The sequence below is a fragment of the Leucoraja erinacea genome, chromosome 7 (genome assembly GCF_028641065.1).
Source record: "Leucoraja erinacea ecotype New England chromosome 7, Leri_hhj_1, whole genome shotgun sequence".
Classification (NCBI taxonomy): Eukaryota; Metazoa; Chordata; class Chondrichthyes; order Rajiformes; family Rajidae; genus Leucoraja; species Leucoraja erinaceus.
Window position 1 is genome coordinate 26870264 of NC_073383.1, and position 23323 is coordinate 26893586.

Sequence of the window (23323 nt, forward strand, 5' to 3'; positions counted from 1 at the left end):
AACTCATGCAAATACAAAATGATCCAAATCTTTCTTGGCACAGCCTATACCTCTATCATGCCCCCCACATCACACAATTTGCAGCTGTGTGGCTCCCATCAATATCAAGGCCTTGCTGCCTTTGTCATCCCAGAAACAATGTCCATAGCAGTGACAGGGAATCAGGTCTCTGTCATTGTCTTAACAGATGGGCTGTTGAAGGTCTTGTTAGCTGTTCCTAAATGTCACTGAAGAAGGATTTAAAGTAATAGAGATTCTGGGATCAAGCATGACACCAGATCAATAATTAATACACTGGCACATGCGCACACAGTAAGTTGAAATCACCTGCTGGCATTTATTTCTCGAGACAAACAAGATGGTCTAGCAATATCCCCCACAGTTTACTCTACCATCCACTGATTCTCAAAACAGAAAATCAGTTTATAGATGGTGATAGATAGTGAACATGTTCGGTGGTGAGACCCGGCATCCTTGTTCACAGTTGTTGAAAGGAAATGTTCAGATGTAGCAGGCAGTTTGGAAGGTAAATGCTGGCCTTCAGTATAAGAGGATTTGAATATAAGGCCTTGATAAAACATCACCATAATTTGTGACCTTGATAAACCTCACCATAAATCTCACCATGGAAATAGTGCAATGAAGGTTTACCAGACTGATTTTGGGGATGGCAGAATTGATGTAGAAGGAATGTCTGGGTCCCTTATGCCTATATTCACTGGAGTATAGAAGAATGAGAGGGGGCCCTAAAAACCCCCATTATAATTTTAACAGATGGAGACAGTTTAGGTAGAAGGACTGGATGGGGGTTGAGAATCAGGAGTCACAGGCTCAGGATATAGGGCATGTCGTTTATAACTGAGATCAGGAACTAGTTCCACTATGCTCCACTATAGAAGATTCTGGAGGCGAGGATATAAAATATATCCAAGTAAGAAGTAGAATTATGTCTTAATCCCAAAGGGACAACGGGGAAAATAAGGTAAGGAAATAAGGAAATGATAAACAATGATTATGCTGAACAATGTAGTGGGCCCAAAGGGGCAAATGGCATATTTCTGCTCCTATTTTCTGTGTTTTTTATGTTTCTGTTCATTAACCTTGCTAGCCAGTGAACTCTTACTTGTGTCTACACATTTTTCACGTTTCTAGACCATTCACTTTAACATTCCCGTTAACACTTTGTGGAGAGGCTTCTAATGATTTTATTGTTTTTAATCAGCCTTTCTAAAGAATGCATATATTTTTGCCAGCTTTCATTATAATTCCTTACCTTTAGATTTAAACATACCTTGAGTTTAGAGCTGTGCAAAAACTCAAGATGCGCAACTGAAATATTTTTAATGGATTGACACACACAACTGAATTTTCGGAATAGCCCAATAGTGTAAGGAGTCAGGCCGCCTTTACAATAGCACTGAAATGCTAACCATGAAATGCTAATTAATAATGAAAGCCTTTTTTGTCCATTCACTACCACCAACCAACCACCTTCACTGCCTGACAACTCAGTCAATTAATGTTTCCTTTAAACTTGCTATTGTGACATGTGAATATCCTATCAAGGTTCCACGTATCCTCAGCTTGTTGAAATTGCATCAAATAATACCCAAGCAATATCATATCAAATTAGTACGAAGAAAAATCCAATAACAAGACTTCAAAAGTAGCGCTGGAAAATGTTAAGGACATTTTGGACTTAAAACGATGTTTATTTGATTATAATTTTATTGATGAGATGCTTGCATCTGATGAGAATAAGTTCATCATTGGGTGATTACAGTTCTGACCTAAGTAGCAGTTTATGAATGCCCTATATACCTTCAAGACTGACGATTTCAATTCAATTTCAATTCAATTTATTTGTCATTTGGACCCCTTGAGGTCCAAACGAAATGACGTTTCTGCAGCCATACATTACAAACAAATAGACCCAAGACACAACATAATTTACATAAACATCCATCACATTGCTGTGATGGAAGGCCAAAAAACTTATCTCTCCACTGCACTCCCCCCCCCCCCCGATGTCAGAGTCAAAGTCAAAGCCCCCGGCTGGCGATGGCGATTGTCCCGCGGCCATTAAAGCCACGCCGGGTGATGCAAGGTCGCACACCGGGTCTTGATGTTGGAGCCCCCGGCGTGCGCTCGCAGAGTCCCGCGGCCATTCCAAGCCGCGCGGGGCGGTGCTGTAAGGCCCCGCTCCAGGAGCTCTTCAACCCCGCAACTCGGGCGGGAGAAGTCGCCGTTGCGGGAGCCCTGAAAAGCGGTCTCCCTCCAGGGACCCGCGGGCTCCTGGTGCCGCCGTCCGCCAGACCCGCAGTTGCAGCCTCCGAATCTCCGGAGGTCGGGCCGCAGCAGCGCTCCACCACCGCTCCACCCGCTCCGGACTCGGCCAGCTCCGCGACGGTGAGGTGAGTCGTCGGCACCAGAGCCCCCGGTCTTCCTGTTGGAGGCCGCTCCTCGTTGCAGCCCCAACGACAACGGAGACCCGACAAAGAAAAGGTCGGGTCTCCCGTGCAGGGAGAGATTTAAAAGTTACCCCCTCCCTCCCACAACACCCCCACCCCCCCACACACACACCCCAACAAAAAATAACAAAAACTACATAAAAACATAGACAAAAAATAATAAAAACGCAGACGGGCTGCAGAGGCCGCTGCTGACGAGAGTCGCGCCGCCTACACGCCTACATTTAAATATGAGGAAAACTGTATTTATGCCAATGTAAACAAATTTAATTCAATGTTTTCACAGGACTGTTCAAAATGCCTTCATCGCAGAAAATGGCTCCTCTAACACAACTTCCTGATATTCTGAAACAGTACACAAAAGACTGCATCAGGGCTCAGCCTGCAGACATCATTCAGTGGTCCACAGAGTAGGTTATATTTCAAAGCTAAATATCTTAGAGCATATTTATACCTCAATCATTTCATCATGTATATTCCAAAGACCCAAAAGATATAAAAATAATAGATCGCTCCATAATATCTGGCACAAATGCCACTGCACCACTTTAAGATACGCTGGAGCACTAAGCATGATCTGATTTATACAGGCTCAGCAATTATTAATTAAGATTTAACACAAAGGATAGTTTAGTTTAGTTTATTATTGTCACGCATATCGTGGTACAGTAAAAAGCTATCCAGTCAAAGTAAAGACTATACATGAGTACAATCAACCCTTCCAGCATTCAGATAAAGGATAAAGGGTTCAACATTTAGTGTAAGATATAACATTTAAGTCTGGTAAAGTCCAATTAAAGATAATTCAAAGATCTCCAACAAGGTAGATGGGAGATGAAGACTACACTCTAACTGATGAGAGGAACACCCAGTTGCCTGATAACAGCTGGGAAGAAACTGTCCCTGAATCTGGTGGTATGCATTTTTACTCTTCTTGTCCGATGGGAGAGGGGAAAAAAGGGTGTGACTTGGGTAGGACTCTTCCTTGATTACGCTGGTGGTCTTGCTGAGACAGTATGAAGTGTAGATGGAATCAATGGAAGGGAGGTTGGTTTGTGTGATGGTCTGTGCTATGTTCACAACTCTCTAGAATTTCTTGCTGTCTTGGATGGAGCCATTTCCAAACCTGGCTGCATTGCGTTCCAATAAAATGCTTTCTACAGGGCATCTGTAGAAGTTGGTGAGGATTGTTTTGGGACATGCTGAACTTCCTAAGTCTTCTAAGGAAGTAGAGGTGTTGGTATGCTTTCTTGGCTATAGGTTTAATGTGGCTGGTCCAGGACAAATTGCTGGTGATATTTATTCCCAGGAACTTGATTTTGACCTTCTCTACTTCGGCACCATTAATGTATACGGGGGTATGTGTACTACTTCGCTTTCAGAAGACAATCACAATGTCCTTTGTCTTTCTGACTGAGAGGATGTTTTCTTCTTTTCCAGGTGTCTAGGGATGAATGTAGGGCCAGGGAAATTATATCAGCTGTGGACCTGTTGTGGTGGGAGGCAAACTACAATGGATCAAGGATGCTTCGTAAGCTGGAGTTAATATGTGCCATAACCAGCCTCTCGAAGCATTTCATTATGGTGGATGCCAAGTTCACTAGATGGTAGTCATTAAGGCATGAGATCCTGCTTTTCTTAGGCACCAAGTTCTTAGGAATGTAGCTAGAGACTCTATTCGGACAGATGTTTTCCTTGGGTTGACCCTCAGGAAGGCCAATCTTACTTCAGCAACTTGTGATCATGGGAACAGGCACACTTGAGTCTGTCAGGATGGATGTCATTGCCTTGTTGGCCTTCTGCCCAAAGCGGGCATAGAATGCATTAAGTTCATCCAGGAAGGCCGCACTATCACCAGTGATGCTACTTGATTTCACTTTATAGCCCATTATAGTATTCAGGCCTTGCTACAGTCGACGGGTGTCTGAGTGGTTATGCTGGGACTCAAGTTTGTCCCAGTATTATCTCTTGGCATGACTAAATTATTACAGATCTTGGAATTACATAGTTTTAATGTATCCTCACTACAACTGAGCCATGAATATACTGTTTAACTTTTCATAGAAATGAGATAAATATAAATTAGAGGTTTCTGGTCTATTCCTATTATTTGAACAGAGCACCTTCCACTATACAAATGAACTTTAATATTTAATAAAGTCTGGATATTTGAACAGCTTGCCTTTCAAATTAAATGGCTCAGTCCAATGATTGTACTGCCTGACAAGTGAGAGTCCTTAGCTATCTAAAAGGATATGGTTGATGGAAGGTGGAAATGGAAAACAAAAAGAGGTTAATTCTACACTGTTAGCAGTTTATAAAGCAGCAAGATTAGGAATAGAAGAAATGGAATGTGGGGAAGAGAACTAGGAAAAACATGTCTTTTTCAATGGTCTCAATACCAATTGTGACCAGCAGACCCTGGTAATGCTTACTCAATAATGGGAACCTCTGGATGATGGGGGTTGAGGGATTGTGAGGCAAGGGTTAAGTGGGCTGTTGTACATGTCTATGTTTATCCCTTTTGGGTTGTGGCTGCTGGTGCTGGTTATGTATCATCTTTTCCAGCAGTAGAGAAGGAAGTGGTCAATTGAGCCCTATATTTCACACTGACTTGAACAAGTACATGAGGTAAAATATGGGAATGGTGTAGTGCTGTGTGTGATATGTTGTTGGGTGTCCTGTTTGTTAGAAGTTATGATATGATGGGGATCAATATATCAAGCAGTTTATATCTGTGTTTGGTAGCTGGTAATACTGTTCTTCATGGAAGAACATTTAGAAAAAGCAAACATCTGCAGACTTCCCACATCAGGAAATCTGCACAATGAGAAACACAGCAGCCCCATTGAAATGAAAGGGAAGTTGACCTTTTTTGTTTTATTTGATTTTGTTAGTTTAAATTTAGCTAATTGGTTCTGCATGTGAGCTTTTCTGAACACTTTAATTGTTTTCTCTAATATTTTTATTACTTAACAATTAATACTTTTTAAAACAATTCCTAGATGTTCTTGAAATTTGTGAATGTTAAAGTCATTTTTGGCAGCCAATGAGCCTTGGGTTGTCAATTCCCTGGCTGTCAAGGGCCTTCTGTTCATGCAGCTGGGCACTTGCATAGGGAAAGGCCTTGGACTGCACTAGTGTGCTGGGGCTTGCTGGTGTGCTGGTCAAGCAATGGATGAAGTTATGTAAACAGACGATCCATCACATTATGTGAAAGGTGCAATTATTCAATATGTTTCCTTTACAGTTACTTTAACAACATGTCCAATGGGCCATTCCGCTCACAAAAACCAAAGGAAGAAAATTCATCATCTCTACCTCCATGCAAACCAACACTTACATCGGGTTTATTACGGGCCTTACATGCACAAGTAAGAATCTAAAATTTATTTTTAAATTGCGTGCTTGTTGATTATAAATGTAATGCATTAAAGGCTATTTTAAGTAACAATTATTCTTGTCAATATATTAAAAAACATCAAATTAATTGTTATTAGCTCATATTATCACGATTGCATTGACTGCCATGGATTATCCTCATGGTTTCAATACATTATACTTATAAATTCATGTCATAGGAGCAGAATTAGACCATTTGGCCCATTGTGACTACTATGCCATTCAATCATGTCTGATCTATCGTTCCCTCTCAGCCCCATTTCCCTGACATCTCCCAAAAACATTTGACATCCTTACTAATCTCCGCTTTAAAAAATACCCCAAAACTTGGCCCCCACTGCTGTCTGTGGCGATGAATTTCACAGATTCACATCCACTGGCTCAAGAAATACTTCCACATCTCCTTTCTAAAGGTACGCTCTTATATTCTGAGGCTGTGCCCTCGGGTCCTAGATTATCCCACTGGTGATAACTTTACTAATAACAATATTCTATGAAACAAGCAAATTAGTTTTCACTCAGCTAAATAAGTGAAAATCTATTGTGTTATTTAAGTCACTGGTGATCCAAAATTATTTAACTATAGCATCATAGGTTTATTTAGGAATTGTTGAAAAAAGCTGTCAAACAGTCAATGTCATTCATTTGTTCAAGAAAGGTGTGAGGACCTATTTCTCTCTCCCTCCCTCCCCCCTCCCTATCCACTCTCCCCTTCCACTTACATTCCATCCTCTAACTTCACAATTTGCAACCCTTCAATCCTTTCCTCACATTTTCTGTCTTTTCATCTCTGGCCTTTGTTGAACCATCTGCCTATCAAAAAACTCTCCTGTGTCAACCTCATCCCTTCCAGCTTTCTTTCACAATGCAACAGGATATAGATCATTAGAGATAAGGGCAGAGAAATGGCAGATAGTGTTGCAACCAGGCATTTTATCCAGGAATTGAGGTGTTGCACCTTGCGAAATCGAATGTAAGGGGAATATATACAGTAAATAGAAAAGACTCTTAACAGCATTGATGTTCAGAGGCATTGGACAATGAGTCAGGAAGTCAGGTTGCAACTTTATAAAACTTAGCTTTGGTTGCATATGGAGTATTGAGTGCTGTTCTAGTCGCCCTATTATCGGATTAATGTGGAGGCTTTGGAGAAGGTGCAGCAGGATTTATCAATCTGCTACCTTTGATTAGAGGATATTGGCTATAAAGAGAGATTAAACAAAGTTGAATTGTTTTCTCTGGAGCATCAGAGGTAAAGGAAAGACCTGATTGAAGTTTATAAAATTATCAGAGAGATAGACGCGGTAGACAGTCAATCTTTTTTTTTTTCATGATGGAAATGGCAAATACTAGTGGGCAAAGCTTTTAGATGAAAGTTTAAAGGAAACACATGGGACAAGATTTTTTACACAGAGTGGTAGGTTACTGGAACACACTGCTAGGGACGGTGGTGGGAACAGATATGACAGTGGCCTTTAAGAGGCATTTATATGCAGGGAAAGGAGGTATATGGATTATCTATAGGCAGAAGTGACTTGTCACCATCATGGTCAGCATGGATATCATGGGCCAACGGGTCTGTTCCTATGGTGTATTATTCTATGTTCAAAGTTAAGCATTGAAATTATAATATATTTATTTTTATAGGGATATCTGGAATATGCATTTAGCTTGTGAATATTGCAGAGTGAAAATAACATCTTAAAAGGAAATGAAAGATTATAAACTAAGTTATGGGCAGTTGAGCCTTACATCAGTGGTAGAGAAGATTCTTAGGGATAGGATCTATTCACATCTGGAAATGGATAGGCGTATGAGGGATAGTCAGCAAGGCTTTCTGTGGGGGGAGGTTATATCTACATGGACTTTAGGGAGGCATTTGACAAGGTCCCCTTTGGTGCAGATGACACAACCATTTGTGGGCAGCAAGGTAGGTTGTTGCCAATTTAATCCGAACAAGTATCGGGTGTTTCACTTTGGGAGGTCAAATTCAAGGAGTAAGCATAAATCAAATGGCAGGAGTCTTAGAGCACTGATGTACAGAGGCATCTTAGGGAGCAAGTGCTTAGCTTCTTGAAAGTGGCAACACACGTACTTAAGGTGGTAAACAAGGCATAAGAAGGCTTTCATCGGTCAGGATGTTGAGTATGAAAGTTGAGAAGTTATATTACAGCCATATAAAACTTTGGTTAGATTGCATTAGGAATATAGTGTGTAGTTTTGGTCACCACATTTCAGGAAGGATGGCAAGGCTTTGGAGAGAGTACTGAAGTAGTTTATCAGGATGTGGCATGCATCAGAGAGCATGAGCTTGGATTGTTTTTTTTTAACCATTTCTCAGTATCAGATGCTGAGGGGTGACAGTTTAAAGGAGATTTGCAAGGCAAGTTTTTTTTTTACAGTGGAACGTGCTGCCAGTAGAAATGATGGAAAGGGATACGATAACAATGTTGAAGAGTATTTAGACAAATACATGAATAGGCAGGGAATGGATGAAAATATACCATATGCAGGGACATGTACAGTTTAAATCACAGTCGGCGCAGACTGTGGGCCGAAGGGCCTGTTCCTGTTGGAGTTTTCTATGTTCTATTATCCATTTCATATCAAAAATTCATTATGAAACAGTGCAGAAGGGCTCACTTCCATAATGCTAATTTTCAGGGACTCTCCTGGTTCAGACACCTGGCAACATTATTCCAAAATGCTCTCATTGCAGGCACCTGACAATGAAAGTCAATGGTAATTATGTTATTGTACTCATTGCATACATTATTGTTCAAAAGCCAGGCATTCACAGCAGTAAAATTTCAAGAGCAAAAGCTACGACCAGTTAATCTGCTCCCTTCTCCAGTTCACAGATAAATTCTGTAGGCTAGATTGTGAGTTACTATGTGCCAGACACCTTTTGGTTCCTGACTGATAATAACCCAGAGGTAGCCGTGAAGAAACACCACAAAAAAAAAAAAAAATCAATTGTCATTCTTAACTTCAGCATTATCCAGCAAACTGCACCATCGAGCACAAACTACGAATCTGAATATCCCCCAGATTATTCAATTACTCTTAGCACTGAACCATATGCTTCACTAAATTCTTATTCTTAAATTTATTCCCATGGTGAAGTTCCCTGTTGAATTTCATTCTGCCAGCAAAAAATATTTACACAAACTAATCCCACTGCAGCCATTTAGAATGAGAAATCAATGTTATGGAAGAAGCTGGAAATTATTATTATTTTTTTGTTGCTCTATCGTGACATTCAACTTTGGAAGCCTATAATTAGAATAGTGGAATTGCGAAGTCTCATTCTGGCAGTGATTGAATTGTCACCAGAATTTAAAAAAAAAAAATTCAGCTTTCTACATTACTGCTGTACTGGGCAGCCCATTCACCTCTTGGTGTTCAAAGGTGTTAACTTTCAGTAACATTATTCCACAACTCAGAAGTAAGTGATATCAATGGTATAGCTTAAATTGGAAGAGCAGCACCTCATATTCCGCTTGGGCAGTCTGCACCCCAGCGACTTGAACATTGACTTCTCCAATTTACGGTTGCCCTTGCTGTCTCCTCCCCTTCTCAGCTCTCCCTCAGCGCTCTGGTTCCTCCTCTTCCTTTCTTCTTCCCCACCCTGCATCATTCTGAAGAAGGGTTTTGGCCCGAAACGTTGCCTATTTCCTTCGCTCCATAGATGCTGCCGCACCCGCTGAGTTTCTCCAGCATTTATGTCTAACTTTGATTTTCTAGCATCTGCAGTTCCTTCTTGAATAACTTATCCACTGGTTGTACTGATATTGCCAACTGGGACAAAATAGTGGCAGGGGAGCACCAGGTTCATTCCATGATATATCGTGGTTAGCAAGTGAGTCGGCCATTAAACATAATTAGTGGAGAAAATAATTGTGCATACTTAAATTGTGCTTCAGGTTAAAAGTGACAAATACCACAATGAATACCACAATCTATCACAATATCAATTGTGAACATAAAAATTCAATTAAAGTTGCTTACTGGCAAACCAAACCATGGTATCAATTTCCAATCCAACGTAATAGGAAACTGCTATTCTATTTTCACATAGCTTAACAATGGGTTGTTTTTTCCTACCCAGCCACCTCCACTCAGTAACAAAAAAAGCTAACAGATTTATGTTTTCAGTGAAGCATCCAAGTTTGTGAGATTTAAAGGGGACATTTTTATACAGCTTACAACAGAGATAATTGAAACACTAACAGATTTTTTTCAATAAATTGAGTTAAGAAAAGTGTGCAAGTATATGTTATTTAAAGCTAGCTGTCTGTTCCAAACCACTTCAAAAATGTGATTATTGTGCCTTTAGTATAATTAAATAATCCTTCTTCAAAGTGGACAAGCCAATCAGTGAATGACACTAATCATAGTCAATTTCAAATTAATACAGTAAGAATCTACTGTTTTACCATTGCCTTGTCCTATATCCTAGATAATAGGGATGATTTACAAATGTGTCATCTTGTATCATCAGACCTTATTCATCAGAGTGCTGCATTAAGTAGTGAAAAATATATCCCTGGGTGAGGGAGTTTTTTTTTGGCAAACAATTGGCAAACCTGTGCACAGCCAGACTATATATTTTTTGGCTTCTGGAGTTAGAATTAAAAACAAAAGAAAAAATCATAGCAGAATTTCAAAGGATTTCTAACAAAAGATTATAAAATACAATTTTTGGCCTTGAATGCAATACGAATGTACAAAAGATAAGATTCAAAGTTATAAATTGCACTTAAAAAAAAAAAGCCAGCATATGAGATATGGATAGAATGCAAGGTATATAATTTTCTCCCAAATCCATTTTGAGTTTCTGGTGGATTTTCATTTTGTTGGGTGGCTGCAGACTTTCCACTGCAATTGCATGATCTTCCATGTCATTAGCGTGGGACAGTTTGGGGAGGAGATGCATGGCAGCACAGGACGTCAGAAGGCAGGCAGAGTTTTTGTGGAACACAAAGAAGCAATCCTATTCCTGCTCCAACAAAAAATTCACATTGCGACAAGATTTCCCTTTATGGCGGTGCCTGTGATGATCTTCGACGTGACCTTTCCACGTCATGGAGAAATGGTACTGGCAATATATGTGGTGTATGCTCTGAGCACTGCTCTTTGAATCTTCCAAATGGAGTCCTAAAATAGGTACAAGATTTGTGTAACTAAGCAGGCTCCTGTCTGTCTGGGAATGGAATACCAAGCCCACATTTGAAAACCGTTATGCTGAAATAAGCCTTGTTGAAACAGATGGTGTATAATTGAGAACTTTCTACCTGATTATTCATTTCACTTCAGTTAGTGGATGGTGTATTAAAAAAAAATTAAGTATAGTTAGCGCATTTCTAAAAATTATTTTGTGGATGTAAAGTACTTTGTGAGATGTCTTTAACATATGATCAGGTGCCTTAAAATCTATGTTTATCGTCTTCCTAATAACTGAATTCAGTCAAACTTTTTGAAAAATGAATATAAGGCTATTAGTAAATCAACTATTAGCAACGTTCATCATTATTTTTCTGCAAGGTGAATGGAAGATTAATAATACCAGCAAAAGAAGTTGAACAAAAATGGAATGATCTCGGCCTGCCAGCAGATACACTAAGACGCATAATGACCGTCGGTGCTTTTGGGGTGGAGATTGAATGGATGAAATTTTTTGCATTGTGCTGCAGTACACTTGATCCTGTGAGTATTCTTCTACTGTTACATAGTTTATAATAAATCTCTGCTCAATTAACAGTTTAATGGCAACCATGCTTTATGATGCATAAAACCCACAATCTATACTAAAAGAAAATTACATCACCTTTTCAATAGGTAGCTGCATTAATTTACTGCAGTCCTATAACTGGATGCTTGACTTCCTCAGTGGCAGACCTCAATCAGTTTGGATTGGCAACAACACCTCCTCTCTTTAGACCATCGGCAGAGAGATAGTTCCTGGCTTCATGCTCAGTCCCCTGCACTACTCTATACCTACGATTGTGCAGTCAGACACGATTCCAACACCATCTTTAAATTTGCCGACAATAGCTCCATCATTGGATGAAATTATGTAGCAATGAGTCAGAGTATAAGAGGGAGATCAACAATCTGTTTGAGTGGTGTCGCAGCAACAATCTTGTTCTCAACATTATTAGTAAGACCAGGGAGCTGATCATCAACTTTCGGAAGGGAAACCAGAATAACTATACTCCTGTCTTCATTGGCGGGATGGTGGTGGAGAGAGTCAATAGCTTCAGGTTTCCAGGTGTAGATATAGATGATCTGTCCTGGGCATAGCAAGTTGATGCATTCATAAAAAAGTTCATCAACACCTTTATTTTCTCAGAAGTTTGAGGAGTGTGTTGCTGAACATTCTATCAAACCTCAACAAGTGTATGAAAGAGAGCATACTACTGGTTGTAACATGGCCTGGTTTGGAAATTCAAACACTCATTAAATGAAGGAAGCTGCAGAAAATTATGGATATTGCCTGGTGCACCACAGGTACTGAACTCCCCACCAAAGGGATATACAGCATGCAGTGTCTCAAGAAGGCAGCTATGATCATCAAAGACCCACACCATTCTCTTCTCCCTGCTACTGTTAGGAAGAAGGTACAGAAGCCTGCGAACTATTCCCTCCAGGTTCAAGAACAGCTTCTGCCCATCCACCATCAGATTTTTGAACCTGCACAGCCCGAGCCACAACGATACCTCAACCACTCTGAATCACTGTGGATTGTGCACTATGATGGTTGGTCAACCTACTTAGTTTTTTTTCATTATCGGTGTAATTTACTTTGAATAATTGATATTTTATTTCATATTTGTAGTTGCTGTTGCATTTAATGGGTCTGAAACACTAGTAAATATTTTATAGTACCGGTTCATATCCGATGCATATGACAAATAATCACTTGATTTTTGTTACATAGTCAGATTTAAAGAACATCATTACTACACACAATAACTTAATGCACTAAAACAATTTCAATGTAATATGCAATACCTACGAGGTACAACATAATAGAGGGATAGCCTAAAGAAAAAGGCAAAGGATAGAAGATAATCATGTTAAAAAGCCTGTAAATTTTATTTATTCTATTAATCATATCCAAAACATAATTTGGCATTTATATATTTAGGTAGTTAATTAAAAATTGCTTAAATGCATTTGACAGCAGATGTAGAATATAGCAGGTCAGACGGCATCAACCGTATTTATACAGATGAGTGAACCTTGGGGGAAAGTACTAAATGGGAGTGGGCAAATTATAGCATTGTTAGGCAGGAGCTAGGGTGAGTAAATTGGGAGCAGCTGTTATTGTGTAAATCCACATCTGACATGTTGGAGTTGTTTAAAGACCAACAGTTCAGAGTTCAGGACTGACATGTTCCAGACAGGAGGAGGGGATAACAATGGCAAAATAACCGTTGAACCTTCAATCAGAGGTTGAAAATCTGGCCAAAAATAAAAATACAGCATGTGTAAGGTTTAGGAAGATAAAATCAGACATGGTCTTTAAAAAACAAAAAGCAAGCAAGAAAGAAATCAAGCAGGGACTTAAGGGCCTGTCCAACTGTACGAGGTAATTCAAGAGTTCTTTCCCCTGATTCGAACTCGGAGAATGTCCGTAGTGGGTCCGTAGGAGTTCGTGGATGTCTCTTAGTGGCTCGCACGAGTAAAAAGTAACTTTTTTTCAGCATAAGTATTTTTTTTACTTGTGAACATTTTTCACAACGTTGAAAAAACGTCACGAGTTTACCGGATTTCCTGAGTACCTACCGTTAGCATTACGAGACATCCACATGCTACAAGACATCCACAAACTCCTACGGACCTGCTACGGACATTCTCCGAGTTCAAATCATTGGAAAACGCGGGAGAACTCTTGAATTACCATGTACAGTGGGACAGGCCCTTTAGAAGGACCGAAAGGGGCTGTGAAATGTAATTAGCAAGTTTGATTAAAGAGAATTCCAAGGCTTGTTATACTGTCATTAAAAACAAGAGAGCAACGAGGGAGAAGGTAGGAACCTCTCAAGGACAAGGAGGGAATATATGCTTGGTGCCAGAAGATGTAGGCAAAGAATTAAACAAGTACTTTGAATTTGGTAGATGCCATTAAGAAAAACATGGAGCATAGTGAGATCAGTATGGGGTGTACTAACATGCTAGGGCAGTGGCAGATCAAAAAGAAGGTCTCTTGAGTCTCTTGAAGAGCATTCAGACGGATGAGTCTATAGGGCCTGATGAGATCTATTCCAGGTTATTGAAAGGCAAGAGAGGAGATTGCCTGGGATAACAAAGATCTTTATATTACAGATAAGGTTCTGGAGGCCAGTGAGTCTCATGCCAGTGGCAGGGAACATACGAAACATGTTAAGATTTTTATTATTAGGAAATCAAGGTTCAAGCTAGATTAAGAAACTGAAACAAAACATTAGTCAACAATACCAGAGAAGCTGATAAGCCCATTATTCTCCCCACTTTCTCATTAACTTCCTCAGCATTCTACTATTCATTTACACAAGGTGCAATTTACTGTAACACAGACACCACTGGAGGTCAAGACTGAAATTTGGTCCCTGGAGGTGTAAGGCAGCACACTATTCGCTGCTTCATTGTGCCACCGCTTATTTCCCAGAGTTTTGAACGAGGTGTGTGTCTCTGGTCATCATCTTCCAAAACTCCATGAATTCTGGGATTGTACTGATGGTTAAAGGCTAGCTAATGTAATCCTCATATTGTAGATTCTAGGACAGTCAAGGGACTGTAGATATGTAAATCTGGAGCAATAAAACAAACAGAGGGAGTGATGATGGGCAGATGGAGCCAGATGGGGAGGGAAGAGGTAAGGTAGGCAAAGGGAGAAGAAACCAGGATGGATAGATGTGCGGGTGATGGGCAAATGGGACAAGGTGGAGGTACAACTTGAGACTAAGCGACGGTGCTTGAATGACTGACACGAGGAGATATTTCTTCTCTCAAAGGGTGATGAGCCTTTGGAATTTGGAGCCTTTGGAGCTGATAGAATGTTATCATTATGGCAATCGGGGAAAACAGTTCTTCCATTTAAGAATGACGGAGGCCACTGTGCTCTTCGGAACCTGCAATGCTGCAGAAATTACTTTGCAAAAAATTCTAAACACCTGTTTTTGCTTTTTTAATTATGGGGTATTGTGTGTTGATTGATGATTTAAAAAATGAATTTAATCCATTTTAGAGTAAGGCTTGCAAGGTAACAAAATGTAGAAAAAGTGAAGGGGTCTGAATACTTTCTGAATGCACTCTAAGCAGGAGTGGTAGGGTGGAAAATGGAACTTGGATAGAATATAAGGCATGATATTAACATAGCAGGCTTAAGTTGATGGAGGGCTCTCTCCACTTTATTTTTCTTCTTCTGTTCTTAATGTGAGAAATCAATTGCCAGGAGAAAGGAAAGCTTTTTAGTTAAGTTACTTGAAAATGCTTTTAATGGTTCTATTAAAGGCTTTGCCAAAGCTTCAAGGCTCCTAAAAAAGGACAACTGGAAACCGCCAACCAACTACTCAGAAATGCTTAAGTTTCATCCCTTTACAGTTGAAGCTGCCTGCAAACTGTAAAGATTTTGATATTTTTCCTCTACAGAACATTACAAATGCCATGAAATATGCATTCGAGATTTTAAGTTCGAGGGAAGATGGTGGTCGAATCCCTTACACGACATTTAGATTCCTCTACAGTTACCTTGCCATGATAGATGGCGAAATTCATCGATCACAGATTGAAAAGATGCTTAACAACATTGAACGGCAGGTGTAAGTAGATTGTGCTTTGAATGATCTATACATGTATATTTTGTGGTTTTATTGTATCCCTTTTATTAGCCGAGTATTCTCCATGTATTACTGTAGATTAATCAATGTCAATTGAGTGGCAGAGTATCAAAAAATAACTTTCCTCTAAAAGATGTTTTCATGGAAATAAATTTATTCTTGAAACTTTCCCTTTCAATATATTGTAAAGTTCATCTTGTGTCCCCATTTATCCTTGAATTAAAGAAAGAAATAGTTAAGGAATAGGGATTTGTCTTTTGAAAAAAGAAAGGATATGAGACTATACAGCATGTAGGTGAGCAACATTATTTTCATAAACTATTCCTTATGCTTGGGTCTGTGATTTAAACAATTAAAGAATATATTCTCAGATTCGATGAAACATATATTCAGGTTATGAATTTTTTGATATATTTTTCAAAATGATTTTTACAATTTCCTGGTTGGACCATGAAAGTGCTTTGGAAATTATTCGACATATTAAAAGATCCTTAATCGAGCCATACAAAATTTACTTGCTGTTTGTCAAACTCTCTTCTGAAATAGTCTGCCCAATTGTCACATGTTACTGTGAATTGACACGTTTTATTGTGCATGAGAAAAATAACTAAATTCTGTTAGAAAGCTGAGGTGACAAACAAAATAATGGAATTTTTCTCCTAGTCTGAATGTATTGGGACATAATTATAGGCGACGATAAAGAATGAGACAAAGGCAAGTTGATGACAAAGCAAATTAGACAGCTGTCCCACAATTATTTTGAAAAACTATTATATCTTCATTTTGAGAACAAATCCAATTATATGAACAGAGAAGACCGTAAGAAAGATGACTTAATTTGATGAACAAATTAAAATACCCAGGATTCAAAGTGAATTATACTTTAAAATTTATTTCTGAGACGCAAGAGGATTATCTCTCAAAAGAACAAATTGAAAAGACCAAATAATACTATAAATAGTTAACAGGGCAAATGGTCCAGGCTGCAACAGCAGTTCTGAAGGGAAATGCCAGTTCAACCATTTCAATAGAATTAAATCTCAGACCGTGGACCTGGTGTAAACTGGGATTTACTCAACAGATGTCACTGCATCTGTTAATATGCTACATAACTGGGTTCCTCATGCAGTATATAACAGCACCGCCAGATCCGATCTGCTATAGGATTGGCAAGCCCATTAATTTCAAAGGTAGACAAAAGTGCTGGAGAAACTCAGCGGGTGCGGCAGTATCTGTGGAACAAAGGAAATAGGCAACGTTTCAGGCTGAAACCCTTCTTCAGACAGACAGTGGATCAAGAGGCACAGAATGTTTGTTTTTTTTAAGAATCTCAAAATTATATGTTTAAATTAACATTTTTTTTAATGTGACAGATATTTTTTTAAATGTTGAAATCATTTACAGCCTTGATCCAAGGTAAAGTTCCAACCTTAGCTTTGCCTTTTGATTTGAGCTGTAAGAAATATTCTGGAATCTCAGAGCAGGCACCTGACATTTTCCCACAATTCTGGTGTCAATGAACTTTAGTTTAGTTTAGAGATACAGCACAGAAACAAGACTTTCGACCCACTGAGTCCATCCTACGTACTAGGGACAATTTATAATTTTTACCAAAACCAATTAACCTACAAGCCTGTATGTCTTTGGAATGTGGTAAGAAGCTGGAGCACCAAGGGAAAACCCACCATCCCACCCTGGTCCCCCTACAGATGGTCCCTCTGTATCTGGCACAGGACAGTGCCATGTGTTGGCACTAGAAGTACCATCTCAGGGTAATGAGCTAGATCGAGGAAGAGTTGTAATTGAGTTGATTTCAAATTCATCATTCAGAAACCTGAGGAAATACTACATATCAGATAAACAAAGGTTTGGTTTCAATAGTGTAAAACAAATCCCCAAGAACTATTAGCAAAATGCTTTTTACCTTTTCATACTAATTAGTTTTCAACCAGCAACAAAATGGGAATAGATTAGGCAGTCATTTTACATTGAAATGAACATTCAGTTCAAACTTATCTATCCCCACTAGAAGGAAATTGTTAAAATTACCAAAGTTATAAGCCTTGATATTGACAGTAAAACTGTCAGCATTTACTGTCATTACACCATGAAACTGACAGACGTTTCGGGTGAACATGCATGCATTATTAAACATACCAAGTTGCTCTCAGCGATTCCCTTCCTCTCTGGGCAAGCTAATTGCTTTCTCTTGGACAATTTTAAGAAATCAATTATTCTGGCTGTAACCAGATAATTACAATCAATCTTTGCTTATAGCAGAATATCCCAGAAAATATTACACATTGGTGTAAAAATTCAACTTAATACATTTGGTTTCTTGATGCCTGTAGAGCATTCTGGAGGAGCTATTGGGGGAGAGATTTGGGAGCCTGGAGACTCTGTACTGGATGGGCTGGGGGCTTCCCAATTCCTAACCTTTAGAGAAGTCCAATTATTTTGAACAAAAAACAAAGTACTGGAGGAGATCAGTGGGACAGACAGAATCTGTGGTGGGAAATGGACATTTACTGTTCTGTCCATTTAGCTGCAGAGATCCTGCCTGACCCTTTGAGTTCCTCAAGCCCTTTGTTTTTTTGCACAAAATTCCAGCATCTGGAGTCTCCTGGATCCCCAATTATTTTGATGCAGGACAGATTAGTTATCCAATGGCACTACAGATGGGATGATGACTCAAGGGAAGGATGGGTCAAATTAGACAATATGGTTGCCTGGCAGGAAGTATACCTGCCCCTCATAGCCAACAAGCATTGATGTAAGAATACTAATTGTAGTGGTAGATTATTATATCGTTCAAGGAATTTCTTTCACTAGCCACTATGTTGAAAGGGGGTAAGGAGATAGCATTGTTACGCATGGGAACTCTCCACGAGACATTCAAAGCCATCCAAAAATAAATCTCGAAAACACGATCTCTTGATTAATAGTTTCTTTATTGTTGAAGTAAAACAGTGAAATATTCATCCAACCTTCTTCTTGTTTAAGTTCATTTTAATCTTACTCATAGTCAAACTCCGACATGTGGCTCCGAAATGTTAGAAAGCTCTGAAAATTGTCGAAAGCTATGCCTTACCCCATGCTTCTTCCGAACTAAACTTAAAAAACTACAATCTTCTGCATAAGAATCCCAGCAGCAAACACGCCTCTGACTACATAATAATTCCCACCCACATAATTACAGGCAGACAAAATTTAAAGGCAAATGCCATAATTTATAACATACTAAGTTAAGCCAAATGGCCACTATATACTGGCCCCTAATTGTTCTGAGTATATAACAAGGCAATTACTTATATATATAAAAAAAGTAGCTATGAAGGCTTAACATATATGAAAAACAAAAAATAGCATGCATTATATATCCGCATTCAGACTTCTTCAGCGATTCTTCCATGCGCACGAAACCCTAATGTCAGGCATGATCTCCAGTATCCTTCCCATCAACCAAGATCCTCGTGATGCAGTAGAATCAACCACCAAAACAATATCACCTGGAACTAAATTTCTTCTCATCCTTGACCATCGTTGTCGCTCTTGGATCAGAGGCGAATATTCTTGTATCCATACCCTCCAAAAAAGCTCTGCCATATATTGTACCTGTCTCCATCTGCATCTTATATACAAGTCTTCTTTCACAAAGAGTCCAGGTGGTAGTGTTGGATTGGTCTTCAACAGAAGAATATTTGGTGTTAGTACTTCCAGGTCATTCGGGTCATCAGAACTCTTGGTAATAGGTCGATCATTTAAAATTGCTTCAACTTCACAGAATAAAGTTTGTAATCCTTCGTCGTCCAGAACTTGTTGTTTAAGAACAGAGCGTATCACATTTCCATCCATGCGGATCAACCGTTCACCGTGATGAGAACCCGTTGGAAGATTAAAGTTCCATCTTTTCCCTTGTTGAAGCATAGCATTCTGGATCTTATTCTGATTTAAGCTTTTAAGTGCCTCTTTTAATTCTCTTTCCGCTCCAACAAAATTCAAACCGTTATCTGATCTTAAAGATGAAACTTGACCTCGTCGACAGATAAATCTCCGTAATGCAAGAATACAGGAGTTTGTGTCAAGCGAAGATGCAACTTCAACATGTACTGCTCTACTGGCCATGCAAGCGAAGATTACACCGTACCCTTTTACAAGGCTTCGTCCTCTTTTAACCTCTATAGGACCGAAATAATCCACCCCCACATCTGTAAATGGAGGCTTATCAGGTAGAATCCTCTCCAGAGGTAAGTCTGCCATCTTCTGTTCTCCAACCTTCCCAAGCTGTCACCTACACACAATACAATTTTTTATTATCTTTCTTGCAGCGGAGTTAGCCTTGATATTTTTTACGAAGCTGGAACAGCATATAATTTCTTCCTCCCTGTTCATGAATATGTCGTAATAATAATGTTGATATGTGAAAGTCCTTCGAGAGAATAATAGGATGCTTATTAGCCTCTTCAGGCATTGCCAATCTATTTAGGCGACCACCCACCCTCGGAAGTTCTTCCTCCAATACTGGGTCAAGCTGATACAATTGACTATCTCTTTTGACACCATGTACTACAGCCTCTAACGTCAATATTTCTTCTTTGTATTTCTGTCTTTGACAGAAAGAGATAATCTCATCTTCCGCTTTGAGGAGATCATCAAGATGTAAACCCTGTACGTCGTATGATGCCTTAAAAACATTCATCTTATTTCCAACCTTTCCCTTCAGTATTTAAGGATCTTCTTCAAAGATACCTTCAGTAATCTCTCTCCTTTTTCAAGGAAACAGCAATAAGCTTGTTTTTAGTTAAAGAAACCAAGCTGCCATAGTCACTAACTTAATCCATGATGAAAAGTAGGTAATTAAATAATTTGTTGTGTTTGATGAATCTTTAGCAGTCACATTAACTGTGATGTTTTGTTTAATTTCCGGAATATTGGCAGAGATTTCAAATCCCAGCTCAAGTTTTTCCTTACATAGATCCTGCAAAATCAACGACTGGCAGTGTAAATGGTGCAAGAAATCCCAAAGGGTTGTAGACGGAACCAATCACGGATAGGATACCCCTTCTAGTACATGGTTGCTCTTGAATCGAGATTCTGAATTTGAACACATCTGTTTCAATGCACCAGTGCAGTCCCAATGCGTTTCCATTGGCAAATTGTCTTTGTCCAAATGCAACTCTGTGGTTTCTTTGGTTCGATTATCTGGTGGAAAGCTTTCTAATACAACACGACTGTTGCTGATCCACTTGGAAAGCGTGAATCCTCCCTTATTGCAGAGGGATGTCAGATGTTTTACCATTTGAATTGCTTCCTGCTCCGTAGACATGGATTTTAAGCAATCATCCACACAGAAATTATTCTTCACTGTGATTATCACTTCTTCTGGAAAGTGAACTTTATTGTCCTCTGCTGTCTTCTTTAATGCAAAGTTCGCTCAACTTGGTAATGACGCTGCTCCAAAGAGATGTACCTTCAACAAGATCTTGTTGTATATCCCCTTTTAGCCACCATAAGAATTGCAAGCATCAATGTGTTTTTCTGATACTTTGACAATGAAACATCGCTCTGATATCGGCCACCAAACCAATTGGTTCTTGTCTGAATTTAATGAGAACTCCAATGAGTGAGTTGGTAAGGTCTGGACCTTGCAGTAGTTGACAGTTAAGTGATGTTTCTTTGAAGACCGCAGCACAGTCAAAGACCACCCTCGAGGTCCCTTTCTTCAAGTGATACACCCCATGGTGCGGAAAGTACCAAAGCTCTCCAACACTTTGATTCAGTTATTGGTACCAATTCAGCATAATCATTGTCAATCATATCCTTTAGGAAAGACGTATATTCCTCACAAAATTTTGTATTCTTGCCAAACTTGCGTTTCAAATGCTGGGTGTGTTGCTCTGCCATACGACAATTATTTGGCCGACTAGCACTATTTTGTTTGAAAGCTAAGTCCAGACAATAGTGTCCGTCTATCATCTTTACTGAGTAGTTCACAATATCCAAGAACTTTAACTCTTCCCTTGTCATTTCTTCAGATTCCTTACTGGTACTTTAATTGAAATCATGATTGTATTGCTTGATCAATAGCTTTTCTAATTTTCCAGTAGATATTTGATTAACAACAGCAGCAGGGTAGTTCTTCTGGTTCCTGCTTTCATTGTTCCTTCTCAAGGAGCCATAGATAACCCATCCTAGTAGGGTTTTCACAGCAAACGGTCCATCACCGTGGCTCCTCACCTGTATAGGTTCCAATTCCTTCAAAGTATTCGTTCCGATAAGTAGGTCAATACCAGAAGTTATTTTAGATATTTTGACATCCTTCAAGTAAGGCCATTGTCTCAAGTCCTCATGTCTGGGTATATTTTGATGACAAATACATGGTCTCATGTGTAAACACCAGATATTGGTATAAAATTATCTTCATCCAGACTAGATATTTCCATACGTAATGTAATGACTAACGCACTCCTTCTCTTCATTCATGGTACGCAATAGAATCTTGACCTCTTCTCCTGTGAAGTCCAGCCTTCTCATTAAGCTTTCTGTGCAAAAAGGTAGCCAAACTTCCATGATCCAAAAATGCATATGCTTGCAACACGGTATTCGTCTTGCTATTCCTTACTTGTACTGGTAAGATAGAGAAAGATACAGGCTTCTACCCCAGCCCCAATATGAGCAGTTATCTGAGGTGAGGTGACAGCATCACTAGTAGCTGGCTTCTCCTTCTGTTCTATTTGCACCGGCTTCTTCTTTACAGTGTAAAGTGCTTCAGGATGATTTTGCTTGCATTTATCACAATTTATAGGACTCTCACAGTTTTTATCCGTGTCCTTGTTTCAAACATCCAAAACAGATTCCCTTCTCTTTTAAGAAATCTACCTTTTCTTTATATTCCTTCTTCATGAATCTTCGACACCACCTTATGGTGTGACCAACTTCATCACATAACAAACAAAGTCATTTTTGCTTGATAGTCAATGCATCTCTTTTCATTCCACCTGTCGTTTCCACAGGTATTATAACGGTAGCAAATTTGCCTCCCTTAGGTGGTCCTGATCTTCCTTTAGTTTTGGTAAAGGTAGAACCTTTGACAGTTGCAATTGGTTCATGATCTTGAATACTCCCGTGGTGTGGATCTAACAAGAACCGTACTTCCCTTTCCAAGAAATCCACCAGATCTCGTAACATGGCTATTCGGTTCTTCTTTTCCATTATTTGGCTTGCTTTATCTCTCCACTTTTCTCTAAGTCGTCTGAGCAGTTTTAAATGATGGCTCTAATTTTACTAACAAGATTCACGTCCTCCATGTGGTTGAGATTTTTTATCGAGCTACAACAACCTCAAAGAAATATCGCAAACTCACTTAATGCCTCACCATCTTCCGGCTTGATATCTTTCCAAGCATAGGCCTTCTTCATGTATGCGTTTGCAATCCTCTGTTCGTCACCATAACGTTCTTTAAGTAACCTTCGTGCCTCTCGATAACTTTGGCTTTCAGGCCTATTTAGACAACTTTCTATAAGTACCTTAGCACTTCCGCTTGTGTAACGTGCCAGAAATCGTAAGTGCTCTTTTTCATCAGTAATTTTCCTTTCTGCTACTTCGTCAAACGCCATTATGAAA

The 23323-nt window shown here is 39.3% G+C and overlaps 1 protein-coding gene across 6 annotated transcripts in view; it reads left to right on the forward strand.

Moving 5' to 3' along the window:
* LOC129698785 (ropporin-1-like) overlaps nt 1–23323 on the forward strand; it is a 38681-nt gene that overhangs the window by 9821 nt on the left and 5537 nt on the right. For 5 of the 6 annotated variants that reach the window (XM_055638051.1, XM_055638055.1, XM_055638052.1 and 2 more), the window contains 4 exons: nt 2758–2881; nt 5722–5845; nt 11421–11582; nt 15513–15682. In XM_055638051.1, the coding sequence (XP_055494026.1) occupies nt 2769–2881; nt 5722–5845; nt 11421–11582; nt 15513–15682 (569 nt within the window). In that variant the 5' untranslated portion in view covers nt 2758–2768. Of the gene's footprint in view, nt 1–2757; nt 2882–4671; nt 5103–5721; nt 5846–11420; nt 11583–15512; nt 15683–23323 lie in introns of those variants that run through there. The other variant, XM_055638056.1, reaches the window with a different exon arrangement.